General features: G+C 48.4%; 1 protein-coding gene across 5 annotated transcripts in view; it reads right to left on the minus strand.

Moving 5' to 3' along the window:
- Positions 1-1,032: 1,032 nt before the first annotated feature.
- Positions 1,033-26,145, minus strand: part of NTM (neurotrimin) — a 940,417-nt gene continuing 915,304 nt past the window's right edge. For 2 of the 5 annotated variants that reach the window (XM_053659468.1, XM_053659471.1), the window contains exons 5-10: positions 23,122-23,256; positions 21,051-21,171; positions 16,622-16,773; positions 13,491-13,526; positions 7,667-7,699; positions 1,033-2,715 (exon numbers count right to left, since the gene is read on the minus strand). In XM_053659468.1, coding sequence (XP_053515443.1) covers positions 2,618-2,715; positions 7,667-7,699; positions 13,491-13,526; positions 16,622-16,773; positions 21,051-21,171; positions 23,122-23,256 — 575 coding nt within the window. In that variant the 3' untranslated portion in view covers positions 1,033-2,617. The remainder of the gene's footprint in view (positions 2,716-7,666; positions 7,700-13,490; positions 13,527-16,621; positions 16,774-21,050; positions 21,172-23,121; positions 23,257-26,145) is intronic. The other 3 variants (XM_053659469.1, XM_053659470.1, XM_037138267.2) reach the window with 3 other exon arrangements.

The raw sequence follows: 26,145 nt of genomic DNA on the forward strand, positions 1-26,145 counted from the left end.
GACCCAGTAAATCTCATCCCCCCAAAGTTATCCTAAAGGGACAGTCCCCAAACCCTTGACTTCAGCAATTGTAGAAGAAAAAGGAATGACACCAATTCAGCCACAATCTGCAAGCTCTGCCAGACTGCTCTCACTGTTTTGCTGGGGAAAAGCTGGGGTATCTGGCACCTGGAGGTGGGGCTGGAAGGGCTGAAGGACACACACAAAAAGCATGAAGTTAGTCTTTTCTCATTTTTCTTAGTAGCCACTGGAAATGAATGGGCTCCTGTGCAGACATTTCTTACTCCTCTCGGGTGGATTTAACCTTTGAGGGTTCAGGCACAGTGATCCTGAGTGACTCAGCTCTGACCTGATTTTTGCCTCTCAGTGACTTTTCAGCTACTATTTAATTCCCAGAACGAATCAGGAGAGCTTGGAATGATCTGAATATTATTTTGTATTAATATCTATTTTCTCTTAATTTTTGGCTAGAGGCAAGCTTTAGAGAGTAGGCATGGAGGAAAGCGAGTCCCTAAAACACCAGTGGGATTCGGGATCATTCCATTCCAAACCACAAGTCTTTGTTTGTTTGTTTGTTTGTTTTGTGGTAGTTGCCCTTTGCTGCATCCCCAAAACAATTGCACATAAAAGCCTGCCCCTAACCGGACTTGCCATTTTGCCCACCTTATGAGGTGAGGTGTTTGGACACAAGCAGGATGCTGCCAGCATCTGCCAGACCCTGTGAGACCCCCACCCTTGCTTCCACTAGGAGGATGAAGGACAAAGGGGCTTCCTGACTCTCCTGTCTGTCATCAGAGCATATGCCACAGGGAGAGCCCCGCTCACCCCGACGAGGGGTGTAGAGAGCAGTCACTTGGGCCAGGAGCCCATCCTCCATGTTCTCACACCTGAGCCAGCCAGGCTCTGCTCCCCTCTCCCCCCCACTTGAGAATGAGGTACCACACCAGGTGAAGAGGGACATGGAACACTTTTTAATGTCAAGTCAGAGACAACCCCGCCCTCCCCTAACCCCCAATCCCACTTTCCCTCGTCACATCCAGGACCCCGCCCCGAGGCCTCTCTTGTCCCCAGACTTCAGGGGAGGAAAAAAGATGATCTAAAAACTGCATCTTCTTCTCTTTCATACACACACACACAAAGGTGGGAAATTAAATAAAACAAACCAAGAGGATTCAATTCTCCAGTGGTCACAAAGGCATCAGAGATCCCATAAGGGCTAAAGCGAGTGGTTACTGACTGTTTAGCTGGTTCGGTTGCTCGTTTGTTCGTGATGGAGGCGCGAGGCACCCGAGACAGCCTCTGAGGGCCGCGCCTGGAAAAGATGCTGCGCCTGGTATTAGTGTATTTTTTCTCTTTTCTCTTTTGATAAATGTCTCTGATATGTGAATAACCCAAGAAAATGAAAAGGCAGGAGCTGATTACACAATTACCAGTAAACTCTATCATCTTTTAGAAGATCAACACACAGCTAACGCCATATACAGCATGCAGTAATGTCTGAGAAAGGACCCTGCAGAGAAAGAAAATGGCTAGGACTCTAACAAAAAAAATATATGTATATATATATATACTGTATAATATATGTCATCAAAGGAAGCATAGCCAACAAACGCAAGATAGAGTGCAATCACCCTTCCATTTCTAAACAGCATGGAGAAGCATAGTCCTGTCTGCATTAAATGCCAGGATAAGGAGAAATCTGTAGCGCTGGTGGAGACATTGGTTAAATCATGTGTTTTTTTTTGGTGGATTTGCCAAATCCTCACCAGGTGGTTAATGCCTGGTGTGTGGTCCACCAGTTGTAAACCTAGTTAAGAAGTGCACTATCTATTTTTAATCCTTAACAAACATACTTCTCTTCACCCCTTTCCTCTGTGTGTTTTTTGTTTTGTCTTGTTTTTATCCACTAAGTTCTAGACTCATATCAGAAAATATAATTAATAAAATTAATAATGGATCAGAATCCCTTATTATCCATGATGTCCATGTAGTAAAACGAAAAAAAAAATTAACAATATCTGTTGTGACTGTTGATTGCGGGATTGTTGTAGCTGTCAGGCTGTCTTGTTTCGTTTCCTTTTTATTTATTTATTTTTAAATTTCATTTCATATCACACACAACAGTGGCACAGTCTACGAAAGGGCCCTGGGGTCATGTCGGGCCGCACTCCTCACTCCGGGTTCGTCCCTAGTGACGGATTGAATTTGGGACGGCCGACTCCAGAATTTCCCTCGGCAGGGTCACGTTAGTGGGCAGAGCGGCTGAGCCCTCCGCCGCCCTGGAAACAGAGGTCGCGCAGTTCAGCTTGCGGGTGGGTCCAAAGCCGGGGGTGCACTCCTCCCATTCAGGGAAAGAAAGAAGGCTCAGCTGTACCTACACATTTGCGAAGCCCGCAAGGCGATTCTCAATCTCCTTTTGAAACGTGTGTTTGCCCAAAGTACTCTTTGCTCCCCTCCCTCGAATTTTTGTCCCGATAGGATCTGATTCTCTGGATTTGGTCTGATCACATCTGATTTAGAAATGGGGTTGCTCTCGCTGTGGTCGGAGTTGCCGTGCTGTGGTGTTGGTGGTTGCCGTGGCGGCAGCTTTTCCCCGGCGGGGGGAGTGGCACTCACATCAAAATTTGAGGAGTAGGAAGACCAGGAGAGGTAGCAGCCAAATGCAGCCTGCCCTCCTCGACGTCCCATTGTTCACTTCGCTGACAGCGCCCGGGCCTGCGGAGAGAACACACTCGTCATGAGCAGCCAGTATAAGAGGGAACGGCCAGCCGTGGCCTGGTGTGCTGTCCTTAGGCCTCCGGTCTGATAAGGCATTTCTCTAACTGGGAGCATTTGTTGTTCCCGCTCTGTAGGGGGCTGCATTATGAATAAATCTTCTATAGCTTTCATCTCCCAGATGCACGGGGTATAGTGGGGAGCCTTCCCTGGCAAGGAGAGTAGATGAAGCTCCAGTTAGAGTGTGCTGGTGGTCACCACTGCTTTACTGTGTAATCTGTTAGGGCTGTGGTTCAAGGTGAAGTTCGAGAAGAAAGGGCCTATTTATTAACATCCTGCACAGAGTTTCAATAAAGTGAGCCCTTGCATCGTTTGCATCATCAGCCAACCACTACTAAGCACTTCCTGCCTTAAACGTGCACGTAACCCTCCAGCTGCTCCACCTGTTGCTCGGGAAAGGACCTGTTGGACGCCATGGCCTGCCTCCCTGCTGCTGCTATGCCCGGCTCAGCGTTCTTCTGTCAGTGGCTGCGTCTCCGGGCAGAGCACCGGTTTCCGCACAGAGCACTTGGCTTCTTCCCCAACAGCAGACACATGGAAGTAAGGGAAGATGTAAGGGGAAATGGGGTCGCAGGGCCTGCCATGGAGTATGTCTGAGAGTGGAGATGGAGGGCGCACCGCCCTTGGAGGCACACGCCAGCCTGCCCTGCTAACCCGTACTCTTTGAAATGAAGCCAAATGTGTGCAGCAAGAAGACGATGGGGTAATAAAATTCCCCAGTAGCTTTCTTATCATTGTAATGCATAAGATTTCTGCCTATCTCAGCCCAGTGGTCAGAACACCCACAACCAATGGAGCTATGATTCCTGAACAGTACACACAGGTTTTGAGACCCCGCTGAATTAGGTACCCAAGAAAGCAGGGCATGTTCGAAGACTGGAATTGCCCTGGCATGCTCTGCTGCAATGAATTTAATGGACATGTGGCTGGTGTCCTCACTAAGTCCGTGTCCTCACCGGGGGTGAAGGAGCAAAGCCAGGTGCGGCTGCCTGGACTCGGATGCTGAACATCAGACCAGGCTTCCTGATTCCCTATGAGACTATTCTGTCAAGTCCTAAAACTCCTGACTTGGGAGCACTGCCCATGGGGTGCATTCCCTAGACCTTTGGGAGAAATCTGATTATGGGGCAGGGGCTGAGCCGTCATGAGTTTGAGATGCAGCACGTGCTCCAACCTGTGTCCTGTTGTCTGGGATGTGGTACTGCCAAGGCCAGATTTCCTGGCAGTGCCTTTCCTCATGAGAAGGACCAGAAGGCCTATTCCACGCTCCACCCGGCAGGGAGAACTTCCCTATTCAGGGTCCTCACTCTGTTATCCACATAGCCTTCTCTGGAATCACAGGAGAGAAGCCCTCCCTGCTGCCTTCTAGGGGAGAGTTTATGCTTCTGTCCTGTGAGGAAGCCCTTCTGCTCTTGGCCACTGCAAGATCCCTCGCAGTAAGACCCTTGCCTGTGCCTGACATGGATTCAAAGACAAGGTTTGTGTTTGAGTCCCCAGGACCAGCAGGCCTTCGTGGGAGCCAGGTTCCGTGTGTAAGCAGGGCAGAGGCGGGGGCTGGGCTCCACCTCCCACAGGCACGTGGCACAATGAACCGAAGGTACTCTGCAGGCTGGCACGCGACACTCCTGGCCAGACATGCATCTGTGTGCACATGGTTCTTTTTCTCTTTCATCTCTTTTCTCTGCTCAATACGCACACACAGCTTTGAAATGTCCTCCCTGTCCAGCCCAGCACACTCCCTGCCTCTCCGGGCCCCCTGGCCATGGGTAAGAAGAGGCCCTGAGGTAAAAGAGAAGGGGAACAAAGGACAGTTCCCAGCATTTCTATGTCTCCTTCAGGGGACCACTGGTGGCATTCTCCAGGGAGGATGCCATAAGCCAGGTGTACAGCTGGACACCATCCTGGTTCGGTTACCACCTAAGAAAAGTCAGGGCCACTCTGAGTAAAATGGGCAGGGAGCAAGATTATAGAGAGTGGTGAAAACCCCAGGTAGAGGCATTCAAATTCTTTTAAAAACAATACTTTAAATGAAACAAAGCATATCCACTGGGGGAAAAGTGCAGGCCAGGGACTCTGCAGTGACACAGAGGAGGCCGCTGTGACTGGCAGCTGGCCCAACCCAGGACAGCTCCCCTGGCAGGGCTGCTCTGCAGCTCTGTGTTCAGGTTCATGGTCAAGCTCTGAAGAGTTCCTCTGTGACTCTGCTGCCTGCTGGGCATCACCACACAGAGCCTGCACAAAGGGGTCTTGACCTGTTGGGTCAGAAAACTCTTCCCACAGAAGGGAGGGAGAGGCCACTGAGTGTCTCAAAGCCTCCTCTGGTGCTCCTGGCTCCTGTCCCAGACCTGTGGGGGTTCACCCACTGTGGGGGGCCAATCCAGCTGCCTGCACCCCTCCCTCCATACATTCTCTCCCCTCATCACAACCCATCCTTCTCTCCAGCAGTCCAGGAAGCCTGACCTGCACAGGGCTGTACAGAAGAGTAGAAGCAGAAGCTGGGCTTCTCCACGTGTCCTCCCAAAGAAGAACACCCAGGCTGCTCTTTCTTCAACTTCCATAGAAGTTCACACATCAGGCCTTGACCTCTCAGGTTCGTTCTTTATGACAATTCCAGGGTGATGATTCTACATTCCCAAATCAATCACACTACTATTCTATTAGCTCCCTATGGCCTTCACAAAACCTCTCAACTGCTTGGTAGCACACTCCACGGTTTGTAATCTGCTTGCTTTTCTGCCTCGTTAGTGGTTTTTCCTGCCATGTGTTCTTTAGTTTCTCCTTGCCCCCAACTCCCTGCTGTACAAACTGGCACTTGCACACACACATGCATGTACACACAAGTGTGTAACCTCCGACCACATCCCATTCTTTTTTAATATTTATTTATTTATTTTTAGAGAGCAGGGAAAGGAGGGAGAAAGAGAGGGGGAGAAACATTGATGTGAGAGAAACATCCATTGGTTGCCTTTCGTATGTGCCCCAACTAGGGATGGAACCTGCAACCCAGGCTTGAGCCTTGACCGCGAATCCAAACCGAGACCTTTCACTATACACTATGACAACACCCACCTGAGCCACACTGGTCAGGCCCAACCGTATTCCTTTTCCTTCTCATACACACACTTTCTGCCCTCTCCCTCAACTCTCCCACCCCTTTGTCCAGTCACCTCCTCCAGGCAGCCTTCCTTGACTCGTGGTTTGTTGCCACAGCACCACATGCACCCCACTGTTAAAATGTCTGCTGCCCTGTGTGATAATGCTCTTCACTCACCTGACTTCTGCATTTCCTCCTCTGTGCTACAGGCTCCCTAAGGGCAGTCTATGTCTAACTGGGCCCATGGTAGGTAATAAATCAACGCCTGTTGGAGGAGGAAAGTGCCAGAACATTGGGCTGCATGTAGACAACTTGTATTCAATCAGCGTTCCTTTTCCTTAACATTTTGCTTGAGGAGGTAAAGAAAAACCTACAACAAAACATAAATTCTTTTCCTACCTTGCCTTTTGTTTTTACCTCAATTTTCTCTTCCAAACACCCTTCCCCTCTGTTCTTTTCTTTTTCTTTTCTTCTTTTTGAAAATTCCCACTTGCTTTAAGGTATCTGATCAACAGGTACACACTCATCTTTGAATGCATGGTGCAAACCCAACCCAACCCAAATGCTTACTTCCTTTTGCCATTGCTTCAAAGTAAGAATTTGTGGTCCCCTCTTTTCCAATGAAAGTCACTGCAAATTCCTGTGGTTGAGGCCAGGTATATGTAGGAGTAAAACCCTATGGATTAGGATATCAGGCAGAGTGCTTGCTCACAGTTAAAAAGGTTCCAGCCGCTTAAAGAACACTCCTGTACTAGGTTAGGACTCTTATCTGCACTTCGCTACTTGGGAACTTAACCTCAGTGTTTAGGTGATTTTCCCAAGATCCCTTGACTTCTGTCTCCAAACACAATTGTCCTGTCTACTACCTCACAGCGTATGCTTTGGGTGACTCATGCACCTGCAGGAAGTGTGAGTGGGAAGAGACTGAGGACTGGGCTGGCCCCACCTGGGCACTGGTTAGGTGGGGACCACACTGGCTGTGCCCCATTGCCCAGCACATGGAAAAAGCTATGGCATGAGAACCTTTCTTACAGGTTCGTGTGGATCACAGCCTCCTGGAGCAAGGCCCTGACAGAGCCTGTGCTGGACAGAGTGGCTGCTCAGCCCATGTCTAGCTGGTGACATGGGTCACACAGACGAGGTCCCTGCTCTTCATCTAGTTACCCCTCCATGTTGGATGCCTTTACTGCCTCTATCTCCTTAGAGAGCTTCAGAGGCCCAAAGACACTCACTATCAGAACAGTGAGGGTCCCAGAGAGCTGTGACGAGTGTCCATCGTTCATCGGAAAAATCTGGCAAGAATGAAAGCCTCTGATAACCTCGTTTTATTCGTGCCCAAGTGACTCACACGAGAACCTCCCCCTACATTCCACTTTCCTCTTCCTCCAACCACTGCCCTTCCAGTTCTGAGAGAGAGAGAGAGAGAGAATGGGTTAAGGGAAGGGCAGCATGCAAGGTCTAAGATCGTTGCATTAGAGCATCCGTGTGTGAGGAAAGAGGCAGGCCTAGGACAGAGGCACCCAGACATGGAGCTATTCTGGGCACTGACAGGTGCTCATTAGTGCTGCCAGCAGAGAAGTTAGACTTCTGAAAGTGGAAGCTACCCAGGGAGAATGGATTGTCCTTGGGGGTGGGTTAATCTAAACTGACAGAGAGACAGCCGAGGGCAGGGTTGGGGGCCCTCTGGGCTGTCTTCTGGGGTTAGCTCAGAAGAGGAGGCACTTTGCAAGCAGACAGAGGGTTTTGCATATCCCGTCCTCACTATGGCATAGCTGCCTGAGAAATAAATATACCAACCTTTCCAAGGGGTCAGGGCTGTAGATTTCACTTCTAAAAGAAATGGAAAACAAGCCAGTGTTAAGGGAGAAAGCAGTTGGAGGCCTTGCTTTGCTCTCAGACAGTTTGGGGAGCGAGCCAGGACCCCCAGCCCTCTTGCACTGCCTCTTGCTGCCTTGAACACAGCCGAAGAGTCAGCTGCTATGTGGGCAAGTTGGGGAAAGATATAGTTGATGTTCAGGTTAAGTTGCTGACCCAAAGTGAGCCAACACATCTACCTTGTCTCAGTGTGGGACTTGGGTGTACCTTCAAGCCTGAGGCCATGGCCAATAAACACTTATTTGTAGAACAACTCTCTTTCTTTGGTCCCCCACAATCCCCTAATTATTTGAAATCAGCAGGCCTTAACTATGAAGTTGGCTCACAGCAGTGGATTTTACTGTAGTAGCTGGAACACAGGCGCCCGTGTGATGTTCGAGATGTAGAAGTGCAACTGGCGTTCACGTCTGCATCTCCCAAACACTGCTGAGCTAGGCTACTGGTGCCAGCAGAGCCCACACCTTGGCTACCTGACTTCTCTTGATGAGGCAGGGTCTGCTGAGCTGGTGCTGGGGGCTTCTTCCCTCTGGACCAACCTGAGGCTGTGAGACCTGCGTCTGTGTTGCTACACTTGGGCTTGCTGGGACCCACCCATGGAAATACTGGGTCTCCAGTTCTTCTCTGCTGATGAGACTACAAAAGACCCCCTTTTCCTCAGGTTCAAGCTCTCAGAACAATCCACAGAGCCTTTGCTGATGAAAGTGTGTCTTAACTGGCCTGGAGTGGTGATAATCCAATTGTTTCCTTTCCTTTTTGGCTGGAGGTCTCTGTAGTTGGTTCACTTTGGACACAAAGAGGATGAAAATTTTTTTCACAGAGTATCTGTGTATCAAATCACCACATGCACACTTTAAATGTCTTACAATGTGTCATTTGTACCTTAGCAAAGTTGGGAAAAATGAGAAAATGACTTGAATATCTCCTTCACTGAAGCGATACCATTCTTTGTGCGAAAATGCGCCCATGCAGAAGGAAAGACAACATAGGTGCAACGTGACCTAAACTCAACTAAGACATTTGAGCAGAATCAAAATACACACATCTGCATTCAAATTCTCGGTCCATTCTTTGAAGGTACCTAATATATGAGATCCCTCTTGGTCTAAGTGGACATTACTCTAAGGGGTGATCTATGATCAAAGGTTGAAGGGCTGATTCAGAGGAGATCCTATGTAGGGTCAGAGTGACAGAGAAGTGACAGAAGTGCTGGAACCTTGTGGTCTGTGTGTTTGGCAAGGGCAGTCCTGGAGTGATTGCTGGGCTGTGGGAGCCAGCCCAGGAATTGAGGGGCTATTATCACGAATTGTCTCATTCAGATACTGCTGACTTGAATCCTTCTGCACCCAGATGGGGGGTAATTGGAAGAAGGGTGGGCAGTGTGAAGAGAGACTCTCCCAGGGATAAAGCAGCCATAAACCCTCCACCCTGGACCACAAGCAGAGCGAGTGTGGGGTCCATAGAGTGACAGGCGATCCTTTCAATTCTGCTGGAGGAAGGCACACGGAAGAGTTCTATTTGGTAATCTGGCTTTTCGGAACTATAAAAAAGAGCAATAAATTAAGACATCAGTTTCTGCAGTGCTCTGGATATCAGAAGTGACTTTCTATCCGGTAAATTAAAACCTGAAAACAACTTCAGCTCAATTGTTCCCCTCCAGAGACTTGTTCCCTTCTGAATCTCCAGCACATGCTCCTCAAAAGAAGGCCAGCGCTCTTTAGCACCCGCCAACACAGGCGAAGGATGACTGGACGCTCATCCTTAACCTGAGCTGGAACTTACCCTTAGGCTCCTCTATGTAGGGATGTTCGAACCCTTCTAGTGAACTAGAATGTGTTCCTGCCCTGGCTATTAGCTCACCAATGAGGGGGAAGTGTGGCCAAGGTATTCTTTATATTAACTCAAAACCCCTGCTGGTACATTTTTACCCATTCCCTTTGACTCAGTACCAAGAAGAGATGTAGAAATGCCAGCACTGAAATGCCTGATGCACGGCCATGGCCAGCTTCCAGAGAGTAAGTCTTGCTCAGGCTCCCAAAGTGAGCACTAGCCATAAACTCAAGTCTTCGTTCGAGTTAACCGTTGGCTATCAAGAAAACAAACAGTCCCTAGTAGTCCAAGCCTGTGTTTTCTTCCCCCAAAGCTTAACTACAGTTTGTGGTATTTCTGTTGATATATTAATAACAAGCCTATATTAATAGGAAGAGTAGGAATAAAATATTCAAAAGAAAGAAAAAATAGATAAAAGAAAAAGAGCTCCCTCCCCCAAGCTCCCAAGGCAGTGTCTCTGGTCAGTTACAAGTGCTCTTTTTGGCCCCAAAGCCTATGTTCATAGCCGAGACCAGGTACCTCTGTGTGAGCACAGGGTCGCCATCTGATCCCAGCAGGCAGAAGAGGGCTGGTTTCATGTCAGGATGAATATACAAGGGGGCACACCCCAAACCTGGGATTTATTTATAAAAAATTGTGTATTTATTCTCACATGTTTCCATGTCAGTCACCTTCAAAGTGCTCTCCATTGGATGCAATACGCCTATCGAGACTTTTTTCCCAGCGCTCAAAAACAGTTTTTGAACTTGTCGATTTTGAAGCCTTTTAGTGGTCTGCTGTTTTTTGTTTCACCTCCTCCACCTGGGCAAAATGTTTCCCTTTTAGGACTTTTTTCACCCAGGAAAATGAAAAAAAAAAGTCACTTGGGCAGAGATCAGGTGAACAGGGAGGGTGGGGCATAGTGCTTGTCAGGGCAGGGCGGGGGGCGTCCTTCCATTTTTGGTCAAAAACTGCTGAACACTCAGCGAGGTTCTGGCAGGTGCGCTCATCAGTCACCCATCATGCAATGGACAAATGTGTTGAGAGACTCTTCAAAACAAAACACTTTACTGAAGCCGAACACAGCCTCTCACAACAACACCAGCTGGTATACTGATGCAGACGGGTTCCTACAACACTCACCTAGTGGGGGAAGCCTATACTGCAAGGGGCCTGCCCTCCAGAAGAAAATGTTGGTTTGGGTGGGGAGGAGGTTGCTCCTCATATAAACCTTTAAAAAATGCCAAGAACATTTTTGTACCTTCTAATATTTAGACACATGTGCTATAGAAATGCTAACTGCTGGGTGGCTGGGCCTAATTAACTGTCTTTAATCCTCTGCAGGGAAGAACTAATCATCTCTCTATTGCAATGTTTTCTCTCCTTCTGATACAGTTTACTTTAGTCTCCTTCTTTAATAAGTTGGTTTGATGGACACTGTGAGGTTCTCGAGCATTAATCAGCCCACCTTTCCCAGCCCACTGACACCATCCAGTCTGACTTAATGCCTAGGAGATGAAAGACAAAGGCAGTGGATGGGGAGCAAGCAGCCGCCTAGCAGCCGAGTTTGCAGTGTGGGCCGGCTCCCATCCAGGAGGGAGTCTGCTGAAGGACGGTGGCACAGCCCCGAGTCCGCACTTCTCAGAGCGGGAGTCCTGTGACACCAAATATTAATACGGAAGGGTGACACGCAAGCTGTTGTGTTTGCAAAAGGGCAGCAGGAAAATATTTCAAGGGTGGCAGAAAGTGCTGAGGAGGAATGACTTTTTTTTTATAAGAATCTTTCTAGTCTATCCAGACACGGAGTGGCAAAATAGCTTGGAACTTCTCTTACAGCCAAGTGCTCCCTGTCCGTGGAAATCCATGCTCTTGTATAAACTCCCTCGGTATTTCTGAGATGAAATGAGCGTAACTAGAAAGTATTCTCTGAGAAAATAGGCAGTTCTGGAGTCTAGAAAGGAGGAAGAAGGAAAAAAGAACACAGAAGAATGAGGAAAATGCCCAAGATGTGAGGGCTGTTTTCTCTAAAATGTCCCTTAGTTGTTCAAAAGTGTCCAACAGCTGTCCTGAAAACCACGCTCCTGCACACACTGGAGTGTTCCTGGTACCTGCGCGCTACAGCTGCTGGCCCTGCCCCATTGCTTTGCCTTCAGTGAGAAGAATGAGGGGTGAGAGCATGCTGACTGGGGACAGGCAAGCGGCATCGAGATCCTTTTGCCCAAGTTCATAGATGACGGCAGAGCGGCAGAGCGGAGTGAGGCAGGGCAGCCCAGTCTCCACAGGAGGAGCCGATAAGGAGGCCTCCTGCTCCCGTCCCCTATTCAGCAGCCACGCTGTGTCTGTTTCTGATTGGCTTTGTTCTCATCCTTGGTGAGGGACAAGGCTCCCTCTATCAGTTCAGAACACCTTCAGTTAGACACCGGCTCCTTGGCAACCACGACCCCTGCTAAGCGCTCCTATTCCCTCTGAGGATGAAGAACTCGGTGATCAGAATGAGCTTAGTCGCTTCTAAAGGCTCGTCTTGGGGCAGTGCCGCCTTTGCTCCATCCAGGCTCACACTTCCCTCCTCCCGCTCACGTTAGGTGCTTTTCTGATGCTCTGCTTTAGATCTGCGACTATGCCTCACACAGAGGTTCGACACGCGCGAGCTGAATTATAAACTGAACCCAAATGTTTCCGCTGAGCTCATGTTCTCCTTCTATCTTGTTTCATTTTCGTGTTTGTCTCAGTTCATCACCGAGATGCTCCACATCACTAAGGTGAATAATGCAGCCCTGAATTTTTTCATGATAAAAGTATTTTCTTCATCTGTCAGACAGCTTCCTAAATAATTCATTTCCTCCCATCTTTTCCCCCACCTCCCAAGTTTAATGCCACCCTCCAGCGACGGCACAGCTGGATGTGAATGGGTGGACAGGATGGTGCGGGCTGAGGTGGGATGAGAAAGGTTGGGAGGTTGGGGTGCAGGGAGAGAGAAGTGGTCCCCCTCCTTGTCTGCACAGCTGCCTTCCTGCTGGGTAGCTTATGGCTGGCACTCTCCTCAGGAGGAGGAAAGCAGCACACGAAGCCACGTCATGTGCCACTCAGACGGGCTGGTGGACCTGGAGAGAATCTGAAGGGCTGTGCATACAGAGGCAAGGGGTGCAGGACTCTCCCACGGATGAGGGTTTTAAGTAGAGGAATATGTAAGGGGTCTGGAGAAATAAGTTAATGACCCCCTGTGTTGTTACGCTGAGAGACACCCTGTTCTTTCAGCTTGCGCCTGGAGACTGGACTTGAATAACTCAAAGTGCACCAACTCGTTTCAAAGCCTTTTTACTGTGCACCATCAGTTGAATGTTGGAACAACGCAGGTAGATAAGGCAGATCAATTCCATTTTGTAGAAGAGGAAAGGGACTCTAAATACCATTTGGTGACGTGTCCCAGAGCACAGAACCAGGACTCAGTGGCATCCCACCCGTGACAATAACTTACTGGCCACCAGGCGCACTGTGCCACACCCCCCTCCTCCCTTGGAGAATCTCCCTGTGAACCAGCTGATGCATTTTAGGGAATCTTTGAACCTTCAGGTACCCCCGTGTTTGCTTCTTTGCTGAGTGGCCATCAGTAGGACTCTTGCCATGAAAATTGCTCAGTGGGTTCAAGTTGTCTTCCTATTGGTTCAGACTCTGTCAATCTTCTGGGCTTTGAGATGCTAATAACGTTTCTTTTCTTTTTCCCCACCCAGCCTTTCTGGAGAAGTGTGGGCAAGGCTGAGCAGAGAAACGAGCTATCTTTGGAGTTTTACCAGCTCCCAGTAACCACCTTAGCTTCCCCTGCCATCCTCTAAGCAACTTTATAGGCAGGTAATGCACACAGGGGCAGGGGAAAAGGGCGGGGACAATACGGGGCAGCGAGGGAAAAGGGAGGGAGAATCCATAAAGCAAGGGGGATACTGACCTTGCAACAAAGTTGAGCTTGTAGGCTCATTTAGTTCTAAATCGGGTGAGGGACATACAGGAGAGAAAAATGAAAACAAACACATATATTATATACAGTAGCTATATATTTGTCATATATAGTTTGTATACCACCTTTCACAAACATTTCTGGAGCAATGGATAAATAAAGGGAGACACAGCAACCAAAGGTGGTAGGACAACATGCAACATGAGAACACAAAAGTGCTTTATGCCCAGACGTGATGGTCGGGAAGTGAGGGAGCTGGACCCTTGTAAGCCTTTCAGGGCACGTGGATTTACCCTTAGCTTGTGCTGAGTTGGGCACCGATACGTTAACAAACAAAGGACCAAAATTCTTTTTCAGAGGAGATTTCTTTCCCACACCTCCACCCCAGTGTTTCACTCTGGAAGACCAAGTCCAAGAGTCTGTGCTCCCAAGGCACCAGGGCAGGAACAAGGCCCCTGAGGAACCTTGTGATTCAGGATCAAGGAGGGCAAAACTCGAGGCCCCTGCCGTCTCTGTGGTTTTAGAGACTGGTGCTCAGAACCCTGTCAGTTCTGGCCGGAGATAGGAAGGGCCTCCCCTGCCCCTAGGTGGCTTAAGGACCCTCAGAGATACTGGCCAAGATGGGAGCCCCTCAGCACCAGCCCTCCTCACTTTTCAACATTCAGGTCAGGTGGAGAGGGCGTGCAGGTTGAGCAAAAGTGGGTGGTGGAGGATGACAGTTCAGCTGGCTTTTTGTGAGGCTGTGGAGGAATGAACTCCATGGCCGAGTCTGCATATTTGCATAAAGCCAATGCTGCTTTCCAACCTGCTGGATGCCTCTGAGCTGAGGGGGTTTCTCATAATGGAAAATGGTGTGGGGCCCCCAGGAAGGTAACACTTTCGTCACAAGGCCCTTGTGATGGGGAAGCCTCGGTGCCGAGCTCAGTGGCCACGGCGTCCATCTGGCCGAGCCTTGGGCATGGCCGTCCTGCACTTTTATGGAATTTCACTATTTCCATGGTGCTGCACCTCCCATGCAGGATCTTAGTGACAGGCTCCTCAGAAATGGTCTCTCAACGGAGGCTGACATTTCGGCGTCTGTTTGATTAAATTTGGGGCAGGCTACAAACTTCTCTCCCTCTTAGAGATTTAACAGGTGCAGGCTCGGAGACCTCCTGCATCAAAGGTGCTCCACTCGCCTTTCACCCAGATTGTCTAAACTTGTTTCGACACACACTGTCTCCTTTAATGTAATTTTGAAAGAGGACCCTGCACTGCGGGAAGCTGGAAAGTGTAGGACTGTCCCAAGTGCCACACAGGTGAAAGCTGGGAGACCAGTGGCAGGGCTGGTCGGGGTGGGGGGGATTCAGGGACAGACAGAGGGCCTAGTGCCTCTCAGGGGTCTGCTGAGAAGAGCAGAGGGATGATGCATCATCCTCCACTGCCTTCTGGTCCCAAATACCAGGTATCTCACTTTTAAGTTTGCTTTTTCTTCCCATTCTCATCTTAAGAAGGCTTCAGGGGAAGTAGCCAGACTGTAGTGATGAAGCCTATTGCAAAATCATTTCATGCATACGAATCAGAAAAGCCAGGAGGTCGAAGGTGGAGGGAGCTGTTTCCTGGAAGGATGACTGCTGGGGGTGGGGAGCAGCACTCGGAAGGGGTGGGTGGGAAAGCCAGGGAGAGCCTCAGATTTGCAAGGCAAGGGAAGGAGGGGCACCTTCCTTTCTAATCTTGGCCCTTCTCTTCATGCAGACAGACACCTGCCAAAAAGCCAAAAAGGCCTGACAAATGCGAGAGGCAATTATGACTATCCCTGTGTGAGAGATGTCAGACCGATCAATCACTAGAATCACAGCTCCGTCCATTCCCAGCACCCAGCTCTGGGATCGAGGGCGGCCCTCCCCTCTCCAGCCCTCTTGCATGAAGCTGGGCTTTATTTTTACGTGCCAGGTAAAAGGAAGAGAGAATGTGATTTGGAAGTGTAGCCAGAACAGTGGGCAGCACAGGAGGGCCATCAGGGGCCAGCAGGACACATGTGTCACAGAGGGACTGTGGCAGAGACAGGGGTGAGTACCCGAAGCTATGGGATCACTTGGGAGTTCTCAGAAAAGAAGGAATTTATGCTCTTGCCAATCATCCGCTAACTTCCTTACCTTTCCCTCCACACCACATTCAAGAGCACTTGTTCACATGGGAGGCTGAGAGGAACGGATTTGAAAAATGCTAAGCCAACTAAACTCAGTGAGGTATGGAGGGACTGGCCCCCGCGCCAACCAGAAACTGACCCTGTGGCCCAGGAGGAGAGTCTGCAACTGTGGAGGGATGGAAGTCCCTGGCATGCAGCTGTTCTACCCTCAGAACCAGAGACTGAGCCTTCAGGGGTGCTGGTTTATTTGCTTCCTTCACTGTCATCTGGCACCAATGCCACTGCCAACATGTGAGGAGTGCACAGCAGTTTGTCCTGCACGTATGAGCCCTTGAATAAATGGTTGTTCAGTGATCAATGCATGAATGACTATGCAACTTCTCTCAGGATGGTGGGTTGGTTGAACAAATATTTCTTAATCCAGCCAGACAATACCTTTTGATACAAATAGAACACTAGGAAAATTCCCCTTTTCTCTGTTTATTCTCCCTCTGAAACTAATATTATTCAGGATCCCAAGGCCCATGATTCTACTTCTATGAACGTAATTTCATTTCTCTTAGGTCCCAATGGCCAAAAAAAATTTAGAAATGGTGGCATTTTACACTAACTCAGTGAATGGACTATTGATAGAGTAAATGCTCCTCCCTGGGCTCTCAACTACTAATTATATAATCCCCATAGCCCGTTTAGGAGATATCATTGAGGAGGAAAAATTAAATGTCACTTCAACATCCCAAGTCCTTTTCTCCTGTCTCAGGGCTTTTCCCACTGCAGAATGAAAGAAGAACGGCCTTTATGTACTTTTCCCCCACTCCCAGTGTCTACTTCCACACCTTCTTCATACCTCTCTCTCTCATCCTCCTTTTCTCCTCCTGTCACGCACGCCTGGCTAACGATTCTCTCCCACCCTCCGTTCTGGGCCTCCCTGGGCTCTTCCTCCTCTGCATGACCCTGTCCCCCCGTCACCACCTAGCGCAGGGCTCGGTCTTACCAAAGAGTGTGATGCTGGCGTTGGTGTGGCCCAGCTTGTTGGACGCCACACAAGTGTAGTTCCCGTAGTCGTGTTCTGAGACGTTGAAGAAGATGAGTTTTGAGAGGAAAGGTCTGTTTTCCACTTTCACCCCCTTCTTTCCTTCAACCAGTCTGAGACAAAGAAGAACGATGAGACAAAGCAAGAGGGAAAAAAAGACGGTTATATTTTTCTCCCAGGAAGAAGACAGACTCTGGAATTAATTATTATCTCGTTCTCCCCTTCTGGCGTTATAATCGCATTTCCCCCACCAGACTGCACAGTAAGTTTGCACACAATAACACATATCATTTTATTTCTCTATCTTTAGGGATGTGCCTGGAGATCCTTGTGGCACTGCACAGACATTCACCTCCCTAAGTGGGTTTTCAGATCTCGAAAAGCAGGTGTCCTCAGCCAACATAATGTGCCAGCTGTGTGGCATTCAGAAGAGTATCATTCGCAGAGTTGGTGCTCAAAAATGTGGACTTAATTGATGTTGATGATGATGCTAATGAAAGTGGTGATGGTGATGATGATGGCAACCATGAAAACGAAAAATTCTAACTTCAAAGAGAAGACCAACCTGAGGGGCTTGAAGAAAAAACGTGTTTCAAGCACCTGGGTAATAAAATTTTCCCGCAAGAATCTGAGGCATTCTGCACATAATACCTGGGCTGTGAACAGAAAACATGAATCGGGGACCCTTTTAAATCAGCAGACTCTGAAGAGCTGGAGAGAGGTGATATGCCCAGAGAGTAGTAGCAACTCAGTCTGGGGGGGTGGTGGTTATGGATTCCCGAGAACACGGCCTTCGCAGTCCATTCGGGGGTCCAATATGCCACAGGCCTCATACTGGAGGTAGGGGGCACTAAAGAAGTGCCACGGATTGATAGTGAGGAAAGCAGTGAGACACATGTATCAGAACCACAGACTCCACCGTGGGGTGGAGGGAGAGGGTAAGGAGAAAGCTCTCTGCGCGACCAGTAAGGCTACATCCTCCACTGCACCAGCTTGGTAGCAAGAGTCCCTGTTACAATTGCATGCCCACACAGGAACCCCCTCTTCTTTTGGAAAACTCTGGAATGTCCTATTTCACAAAATGGACTTAAAGCTAACCTTTTCCTTTCCCTGAAATAACCAGTCTTCCCTGCCCAGCAGCTGAGTCTGTGTTAGCATGAAAAACGAATCCAGTGGTGAGCACACGTCCGTGTGCGTGGAGGGTCTTGGGGACAGGGTCACAAACTTAAGCTGCCTGTTTAGAGTCAGCCTGGAGCAGGGTGTGTAGAGAGTAAACAAGGTCAAGGTGGGTACGCACTGGAACAGGCTCTGGGGGCATGAACTGCGGCAAATGGCTGATAGCAGGGTCATCGCACTGAGAAAGACAATATTCAAGGCAGAAATAAAGGGAAGCTTAGCGACGGGATGACCAGAAAATGCTTTGCAAACCATAAAACTTCATTCCAGACAATGCACTCCGATGGAGTTAACACCGAGAACTCCCACCTCTCCCCCTGGGAACAGCCTGGCCGGCGGGGATGGTGGCTGCTCGGCCACCACCGGCAGGAGTGGTCTCTGCAGGACTACAGCGCGCTTTCCTCCGCGGCCAAAACCCATGGTGGCCCTGACCGGAAGAGAAGCCGGGCTCTGGCTGCAGTTCTCACACCCCTGTCTCCAGGGAAGTCAGAAGGTTGCTTGGAGAAACTTGCCTTGCTTTGCATTATGTAGATTTTCCTCTGGGAGCCATTCCTTCCAGGAGCAGTGAAGTGGCTCTAGTCCATGAACTTCATTGAAATGCGAGCGCTCTGCAAATGGAACGAGGCTTCCGGCTCTGCGGCCCGAACCCAGTTACATTTCCAGCTGCTTATGTAGACATTGATCCTCTAGGGGGTGCTGTCCAAAGATGGTCTGGCAGCCCACCCATCCCGAGGCTCTGAGACCCCCCTCCAGCTTATTGATCCCATTTGCCATCTTGATACCATTCCTGGACTGAGGCGCAGGCTTCACACCACACCAAGCTGTGAATTAGATTCCCGCCCTGTAGTGGGGAGAGACACTTAGCCAAGCAGGTTTGTACTTGACAGCTCTGAAAGGTCTTCAGCTAAAAAAAAAGCTCCAGCAGCATTTTGCACCACTTTGCAGCTTCTGCAATGACACACGTTCCTTTTCCCTGTGTGGTCACACATTTCCCATCCCACACTGCTACCAGGCTTCGGTCTCTTAATGAGCCTGTCGGCTTCTTATTGGCTGGTGTCTCCATGCGCGGGTCGTCCTTATTAACCACAGCGTTCCATTCTCCCTCTTTGACTGATGTCTTGCACAGTGCCTTGCAATGACGGGTGCTGCTCTGTCGTCGCAGAAAGACTTTCGCCCTAACACGTGAGAACGCTGCTCTTCGTCTCACAGAGTCTTTTGTCTGGCTTCCAAAATCTGCTCGTCTCTCTGGAACCGTGAGCCAGGTCACAGCTGATCTCTCCCCAGGTGGGTGTAATGCGCCTGCCCCCGGAGACCTGCCTGGAGGGGCTCGGGCAGCGGCCTGGCAAGGACAGGCAGAGAGGAGGCCCGGGAAGACAGACAGTTCTCGTTAAACTGGGTTCCAGGAGGACAGACAACTCCATTCACTGGTAGGACACTGGAAATGAAGGAAGGGGCCGCAAGTGGAAAACGGACCAGAATTAGTTAAAGGAGAGAGAGAAAGCTGCCACGAGAAAAACTCAGAGAGAGGAGGAATCCAAGTGGCCTGAGCCAGGGGCCTCTGAGGACCCTCCGAGGTGACACTTATTTCTCAGCCCTGGAGAAATGCTGGTGCAGACTGCAGTCGCCAACGCCGCCAGCCCTCTGGCCGGCCGGGAGCCTGGTCCGAGGGCCGTTTTTGCCCACAGCTGCCTCTACTTTACCTAGGTTAAGATCCTGCTTTCCTATACATTTTGCTTGTATTTTTCCTCCATAAAAAGTTAGAGAAACAGAATACAGCTGATTAGCTTTCATGAAGAACCGGACAATGGAAGGTTCGGGAACTGACCCTGTGCTCCATAGTTTTTTCCCTCTGGTACTAGACATTCACACAGAAGGTCCTTCAAGAAGAGGGAGGCAGGGACAAGTGAAGCAGGACTTCTAAGGAAGATAGCCGTGTTTATTTACTGAAAAAACATTGCTCCTTCTGATTGAACCTGAATTCTTGGAAAAAGAGGGAAAGCCAGCTGTTTCTTCTGATCTCTTTATGAATTCGTTCCCCTCTTTCTGCTTCAGTTCTTCCATCCATACAATGGGCCAAGTGAATTCAGTGCACCACAGCAAGAAGCTGCCGGAATTTGTACTCACAGAGGGAAACACACTGGATCTCTTTGAAATGGTCATGATAAGGTACCATGAATCCCATGACTAAGTGATGTGGTCCTAAACAAAATTGAATGATTGACTGAGAGCCTGGAAAAGCTTTTGGTGTCTGACTGACCTCACAAAAAAGAGGCCCAGGCCCGCTGGAGAAGGTCCGCGTCCTGTGGGCAACAGCGGGGGCCCTTGGGGCCTGGAGGTGCCTGCAGGTGCCTGCACTGCTCTCCTTCCCGCCACCGCCCTCTCTGTTGGGTTTCTTTCTCAGCCTCCTTCCTCCTTCTCCACCTACACACACCTCAGGGCGTTTTTGCACCATTCCCTCTGCGTTTTTATAAAAGTGTTTTGAATATGGACACACTTATTGGATGCTCATCCATCCTAAGATAGCTGTTTCTGATGGCGTTGATCACGGTGCCCGGCCCTGCTGCGCGGCTGAACCCGGTGCCGGCGTGCCATCTGATAGCTCTTGGCAGTGCTGGGTGTCGTGAACCATGAGTGACCCGCTGATGGCTGCGGTGATAAGAGAGGGAGGAAGAGTCCCCTGTCTTTTTTCCTGCAGTGTAAGAACAACCTGGGCACAAAGGGAGGCCAAATAGGGTCATGGACTCATAACCCAGTACTGGTAGTGTCTGCAACTGAACTGAGACCTGGAGCTACCCCTGACTTCAGAGCCCTTCCCAGTGCCCCCTGAGCATTCCTAATGCCCAATGAGAGCCTGAGAATGCGTTAACAACAGTAGCTTCAGACAGAACATATTGTGTTGGTTTATGAAAAATCCATAGGCCTTCCAGTGCTCCTGGTGGCCTTTCCCATGAGATTTTGCTTTCCTAGAGAAGTGTTTTCTTTCAGGCCTGTTACCTGGTGAGTGTCGATTCTGAATGGCAACATTGAAAGCATTGTTACAATTCATTAATATTAAGAAAAGATTCGTTTGTTTATTGTTTCCCCCTTATAGATAGGAGCAATTCAGAGAGGATTCTACAGGGATTCATTTGCAAGTGTCTGGAATCAGGAACCTGGAAGAGATGTCTTCTTCTGTGGGTGTGGGGGAGGGATGGTAGAGGAAAGGAGTCTTTACCTTTTGTCATCCTTGTACCACTGGAATTCTGCTGAGGGAACTGCTGAGGCTTCACACTGCAGTGTCCCCTTTTGTCCCACCGGGACGCCTGTACCCTTAGCTTCTGAAATATATGGTGGATCTGCAGAGAGAAGATGGCCTGTAAGCATTTGAAAATGCATTCTGAAATGAGACCCGCTGCTTCACTCACTGACTTTATCCTTTACTCTCTGATCTACCTCACTTACTTGAGCTGACCAATCGCTATACAAATTGTGCTGCAGAATGAAACCACTTGAGGTAGTTCTGTGGAAAAACCTGCTCTTCCTGGGATGCAGTGCTTCTGTTTTTTTCTAACCAGAGGTGGAATGACCGGGTATTGAGGGCCATTTCCTGTTTCAACTTTTTAACTTTCGTAGGATGATGCCAACCCATCAACCCTATGCCCCATGGGTTGACAGTCAGTACTTTTAATCAGCCTTATAGAATTTCTGCAAACCAGGTTCGTGCCAAGGTATAGAAGCACATACTATTCAATTCCCAGCAAAAGCTCAGTTGCAAGAAATAATAGTCACGGGGACTCGCCTGAAGGATATAGAGATCTGACATTCTTCTGGACATTCTGAAATGGACACCCGAAGCGAGCCAGGCCCAACTAGACCTACATACTCAGCTTACAAGCATTTGAAGTTTTCACCTGATGCCTGATGATTCCAGCAATTTGCAGTGAAGTGCACTATGAGAAATAGCCATAAGAAACTTGCCATTCTGCTTAACACAGAGATATTATATGCAATGTTGTTGACTATAGTCCAATGTACTCTACTGTGGAGACCATAAAGATAAAATTTCCAGGTCTCCGCACGAGGAGACACAGTGTGTCTGCTAAGCAACTAGTTTGCTTTGGTCTTATGGACATAAACCTTAAAACAGATGATGTTTTTTCTCTTCGCTTAGACACCTCAAAATAAAGCACTGCATCCACAGCTAACCCCCGTGTATATATAGTCACATGCTGACTTATTCCTAGGTTGCACATATTTTTTAAAAAATATGTTTCTCCCTTGCTTACATTTCCTGACTCCTTAGTTTAGTCTTTATGAAATGTGAGTCATTTGAGTCCTTTAAAAAATTCTGGTACAGCACAAAAGGTGGTAGCATTGTTACACCTATTGTCTTGCTTCTTAAAGTTCTTTGTAATATCAATTAGGTTCAGACTGTAATAGAAACCAAAATGTTATGGTAAAGAAAATACAGAATATTCTTCCTCTACATCCACCCATCCAACTTTTGAAAAAGAAAGGCTTTTTGTTTGTTGCTTTAGTTCCTGGGTTCTATTCTGTCATAAGACTTACTCAAATGGGCATGACAGACAAAACTTTCAGAATGGCATAAAGAGCAGAGTCAGTGAACACAGTGAGGAATCAGGGGGAAGGGTGAGCGAGAGGTGCGGAAGTTGGGGAGCGTCGATGGCGGAGAGAACCTGGATGGTTGGCCAAGGAGGATGAGTGACCTAGAGCCGTGGCCTCTTAAACTTATTTAGACTCTGTAGCTCGATTAGTCAAAACCAGGTTTTGAGATACACTCCCTAACATGTGTATGTTTATTTATATTTAAATCATGAATGTATAGGCATATCAACATGTATAATTGTGAAAAGATAAGATACATATGCCATAAATGGAAATTATGATATTTCCTTCATAAACATTGCCATTTTGCTCCTCAGTGCGGAGATTACTGAACGACAGTGAGAAACTTAGGGACATCACAAACAAAGTAAGGGGAAAACTGGGGTTTAAAGATCTGTTTATGTAAACTATGCATTGAAGGCCATTTAATGATTCTCTGGGAACATAAGTTGAGTTTGCTGAAGTATATAGCTTAAGTATATTCAGCTATACTTTTACATTCACCTATACTTTTTTTTAATAGTTTAGAATTGATGCTCTTTAGAGCTGACAGTGAGCAAGGATGCCACAAGACTTCCCATCCTGAGCCAGCAGTCGGCCTGTGATCCAGCTCCTCTCTGTGGCCACGACAGCAGCCAGCCACACGTCCACACAGGGCAGGGGGTCACAAGGCCACTTACAGTTCACGGTGACCTTCACTCTCCGCACCACTGGTGCGGCCACGTCATTGGAGGCGCTGCACTCGTAGTCCCCAGACTGCTCTCTCGTGATGCCCTGGATTTCCAAGTATTCGTCTTCACTCACAAAGCCCACTGCTGCAGGAGGAGGTACAATAACACAGAAAAGAAAAACAAGACACCGAAAGGGTTCTCTTAGAAAACAAAATATACCGTGGTTATGTCTGCCACATCTAAGTTCAGATTCTTGGGGACTATGTGGATTCACACCTCCCCTTGTCTTCTGTCACACCCGTCACCACCGCTTCCTTAGTTCCCCCACAGAGGAGCTGAGATGCTTGTGTTCCTACTCGGACCAAACAAAATGCCTAGAGAATTACTGGTCTCCATAGGTGATTCATAATTGTGACATTTATACTGCCTGGACCTTACCAAGCAGTCAGGCTCTGGGGTCTGAGCTAGACCCCTGAGGTATATACTAATTCCTTCTGATCCAGGTGCTGTGTAGACTGAACCTTGGAATGTAAAGTTAATGACTTTACACACTCTATTCACAAACCTGGCAGAAAGGAAAGACCAAGAAGACACGCGAGACATCCTGCTCTGTCCCTTCGTCTTCCCCAGCACCAGCTTTTACGTTGAAAAATTGTGGACAATGATCACAACCTCTGCCTACTAGACTTCCCACCTGAGGTCCGGCCACGAGGACTGGATTATGGAAAGACCGTGCCGCTGAAGCTCAGGAGACGGGTTTCTTGGTTTTCTGCCACAGGCAGCCTGAGCTCCAGCCTCCACATGGAAAGACAACGGAGAACAAAAGCAATCTCTCCATCGCAGGAAAGGGTCCTGCCTCCTCTGTTAAGTGAAGTGATCAGTGTGATGATACATTTTTTATGCAAACTGGGGTACTTTTAAGAGTAAAAGGGGGTGCTATTAATATTACGGGGCAACAAGCATTAGTTGAGACTGCCACTAGCAGCTGAGAGACAGTTTCCCAGGCATAATATACATCCAATCCTGAGGCCTCCAAGGGTTGTTCGGAAGGACAAATGAAAACTATATATATTGTACATGAAAGCACATTGAAAACTTTTATGCACTGCACATGGTCGCTGTAGGTGGTATTCCTGTAACCTGCCTGGAGGTACAGACTCGGGTGGAGTAAAGCTACGTCAACGCCAGTGGCTCCGCAGGAGTAGAAAGGGAAAGAAAGGAGCATTCTCTCCAGGTAACAGAACCACTCCATCGTGCCACATGCATCTGCTGTTCCAAAGCACGAAAATAACAACAGGAATAAACTGATAAAAATGCAAAGAATGATATATGTGTGTGTAAGTTACAGTCATACTTGTTGTGTGACATCCCTGACGGGAGAGACCTGGTTCTTCCTGCTGACGCATGTAAAGAATCAGCAAATGCATTAGCAGGTCCTCAGTTTGTTAGGGAGCCATTCCCATGGAAGAGAACAGGACTGGGCACAGTGGGGGTGAAAGGCAAAGTTTCAGGGCAAAGCTGGGCAGCAAAAGCAAGAGCAGCTGAAGACCAGGGTGGCAAGCCCCGGGGAGGCCTGAGGCCGGGTGGCCAGTGGCCCGGTGACCCGAGAGCCAAGAGCACCCTGAGCCCCAAGAGAGAGCAAGTCCTTTGTTCTGAGGACTTACATAGTTCGTGGGAGAGGAGAAAACAGTAACATATTGATTACCGGGTAAATGCGGTGCCAGCTTTCCTGGGGGAATGTGACGACCCAAACTTAGGCATGTGTGGGGTCTATTAGCCTGAATCTTTATCTTGCTCCAGACCCCATTTGTTCATCTTGTTGTAAAACAAATATGTGACAGGAGGCAGTTAATTAAAATTGGGGCACTTTCCAAAGTTATTTATGGGCTCTTTCTGTAAGTACCAGGGATTCCCTTGTAAAACAGATAGTGACCAGAGGTAGACAGTTAACTCAGGTTGTTTTATGGGTTTCTTCTTTGGGCACTGGAGAATGTGGATTCTCTCCCACATTCCGGGCCTTGAGATGAAAGTACAGTTTCAAGGCTTTGTTTCCCAGATAGTAGAAATACTACATAGAATTTCAGGGACTTCCCTTCTTTCTTGCTAACATAGTGTTTCTTGTGAAGTTGGAACACCTGGCAGTATTATCAGACCAGGCTCAGGACTGAGTTAGCATGTGAGACGTGTCTTCTTCCTCCTTCTTGCCTTGGTTTACTACTTAATCTTTCTACTTGGTAAAAGGCATTTGCTGGCAACCAGGATGCTAGATGTTGGCCAGTAACAGTATTGCAGTCTCAGAGTTCTTCCTATGCTGTCTCCTGCCTCAACATCAAGACCACCATTTTTGTCTAGATAACAACAATAGCAATAATAATGACAACAATAACAAAATAACTGTCTTGTAAAAGAAGGCCACTAGCTGCCACCTCTACCACAACTCTTCGGACATGGTGACTCTTTGCTTCCGACAAGTAATATGCCCAAACTGGGCGTTTCCTCACACTTTGCCACGCTATGTGAAACCCACACTATGCACACACAGGGACTCTACTGCCTCCAGAGGAGCAAAAGAACAGCCTACGTCTGCTGAAGCAGGCAAGCGAGAGCTATAAATTCACAGGAAGGATCAGGAACCTGTCAATTAGCAGAACAAGAGGCCCAATATTCTAGGCTGCAGAGAAGAGAGCCAACATGAAGTCAAAGAAACTCATAATCTCAACCAGTAAGAAACTTCTAATTGTCATAGTTGCCTTTCTTACTGTTTTCAAAGCATCTTTAGAAGAAAAAGTACTAGACTTGAGGAAAGAGGAAGAAGATCAAAAGAAAAGGTTTAAATGAAGAATTTGTGACTCATGCCATGACCGATATGGCTTAATTGGTTGGATGTCATCCTGCAAACCAAAAGGTCACCAGGTTGAAACCTGGTCAGGGCACATGCCTGGGTTGTGGGCTTGGTTCCAATCAGGGCATGAACAAGAGGTGACCAATCAATGTTCTCTCTCATACCAATGTTTCTCTTCTCCTCTGTCTCCC

The sequence above is a fragment of the Artibeus jamaicensis genome, unplaced genomic scaffold (genome assembly GCF_021234435.1).
Source record: "Artibeus jamaicensis isolate MK-2021 breed Jamaican fruit bat unplaced genomic scaffold, CSHL_Jam_final scaffold_660, whole genome shotgun sequence".
NCBI lineage: Eukaryota > Metazoa > Chordata > Mammalia > Chiroptera > Phyllostomidae > Artibeus > Artibeus jamaicensis.